Below are 1,593 nucleotides of genomic sequence, written 5' to 3'. Positions count from 1 at the left end.
ACTAATTTTAGCTAATTTTAGTATATAGGTAATATAATTGTAAAATAAGTGAAAGGTATGAGCCATGCATGGTAAGGTGGGAAACAAAAAGTAAATAAAATGATAGTGTGGTGTGTGGCTATAGTGTGAGAAAGGAGAAATTAAGGAGGAAGAGAACTAACCCGCCTAAGTAGAACTGTTCACCCAAAGCAAGGGAAGCCATGACAGCGACGACAAGAGTCTGGACTGGCTGATACACCGCCACGAACACAGGGCCACCTCTGTCAATGCACCATATCTGCACCGCAAAGGCTATGCCGGAAGCAACCACTCCCGCGTATACAATAGTGAAGACTTCAGCACCTGATTGGAAAATCCAAGCATTCACATCTCTTTCAACCACCAGAGCAATGGCAAGGAATTGCAACAGTCCAAAGAAGCACGTGTAGGAAGTCACGGAGAGCCGAGCCGGGTACTTCTTCAGAACCGGAGCCTGCAGGACGAGCCAACCGGACCAAGACAAGCAATGGCCAATGAGGTAGACACATCCCAGGGTCCAGTTCTTTCCCTCTTCTGCTGCCGCCCCTAAGCTCATGGCTGCGGTCTGCAGCGGTGGTTCTGGGCTGTAGATGGTTGGACCCTTGTAGAGTGTTATGACGGACGCCCCCGCCACACAGAATACTGTTCCGGCTACCTTTGCCACGCCATCTTTTCTGTCGAGCCGCACTTTCTCTATCCTGAGTATGGCTGCCATGAGAAATGTAATGGCTGGGACAGAGTTCTGTATTGCAGATGCAAATGTTGGAGATGTGTTGTCCAATCCCAGCAAGTAAAACCCTTGGTTCGCTGTAATCCTGCATGTATGTGCATATAAATGAATAACGATCGAGATCAATGTATGTAATCATAAAACTAAAAAACTATACACTACTATACGTACCCAACAAGTGCCAGAAGAAAGAACTGCAGCAAGAAGTTTAAAGTAATGGCAGGCCTCTCCTTCCTATGCACAAATTAAAAAGATTAAAGACCAAGATCAAAGATAAGTGTTCCTTTTAACTTTATAAGTTTATTTTAGATACATCAAACTTTATTTCGAGTACTAACTTCTCCAAGAAGTATGCAAAGGGAAGGAGGAGGAGAAAAGCAATGATGTTGCGGTAGACTGGGAAGACAAGTTTGCTAACGCCCATGTTAAGGGCAGCTCTTGAGACAACATGAAAGCCAGCATAGCCAAACTGGAGTGCCAGCATGGCACCATGTAGTTGAAGCTTCTCTGGGATGGAGCACCACATCCTCCTTGACGATGAGGATCCTGAATCAGCCATTGGATCTGATCGAGAAACAAACTAGCTAAGCTAGAAATAATTCAACAAGAGATAATGACAATAATAGTAGTCTAGCTAGCTATAGAAAGCTAGTGTATGTGAGAAGTGGTGAAGAGGGGATGCAAAGAGCGAGGGTATAAATATAGCCTTATAGGGGCTTTGACCCCACAACTACCCTTCAAAATGTTTTTGCTTGTCTCCCACCATCTTTGCTGACTAGACACCTCCAACCGCAATTTTTACCAATAAAAAAAAGGGGCTTTTAACCAAATACATTCTTCCAATT

At 44.3% G+C, this 1,593-nt stretch overlaps 1 protein-coding gene across 1 annotated transcript in view; it reads right to left on the bottom strand.

The window, feature by feature from the left end:
• LOC107610030 (protein WALLS ARE THIN 1) overlaps positions 1-1,436 on the bottom strand; it is a 2,290-nt gene extending 854 nt beyond the window's left edge. Inside the window, exons 1-3 of the mRNA XM_016312099.2 lie at positions 1,087-1,436; positions 920-982; positions 162-833 (exon numbers count right to left, since the gene is read on the bottom strand). Coding sequence (XP_016167585.1) covers positions 162-833; positions 920-982; positions 1,087-1,307 — 956 coding nt within the window. The 5' untranslated portion in view covers positions 1,308-1,436. The remainder of the gene's footprint in view (positions 1-161; positions 834-919; positions 983-1,086) is intronic.

This window comes from Arachis ipaensis, chromosome B07 (assembly GCF_000816755.2).
Source record: "Arachis ipaensis cultivar K30076 chromosome B07, Araip1.1, whole genome shotgun sequence".
In the NCBI taxonomy this organism is placed as follows: Eukaryota; Viridiplantae; Streptophyta; class Magnoliopsida; order Fabales; family Fabaceae; genus Arachis; species Arachis ipaensis.
Note: the sequence above shows the minus strand (reverse complement) of the source record. Positions and strands in the feature narration are given on the sequence as shown.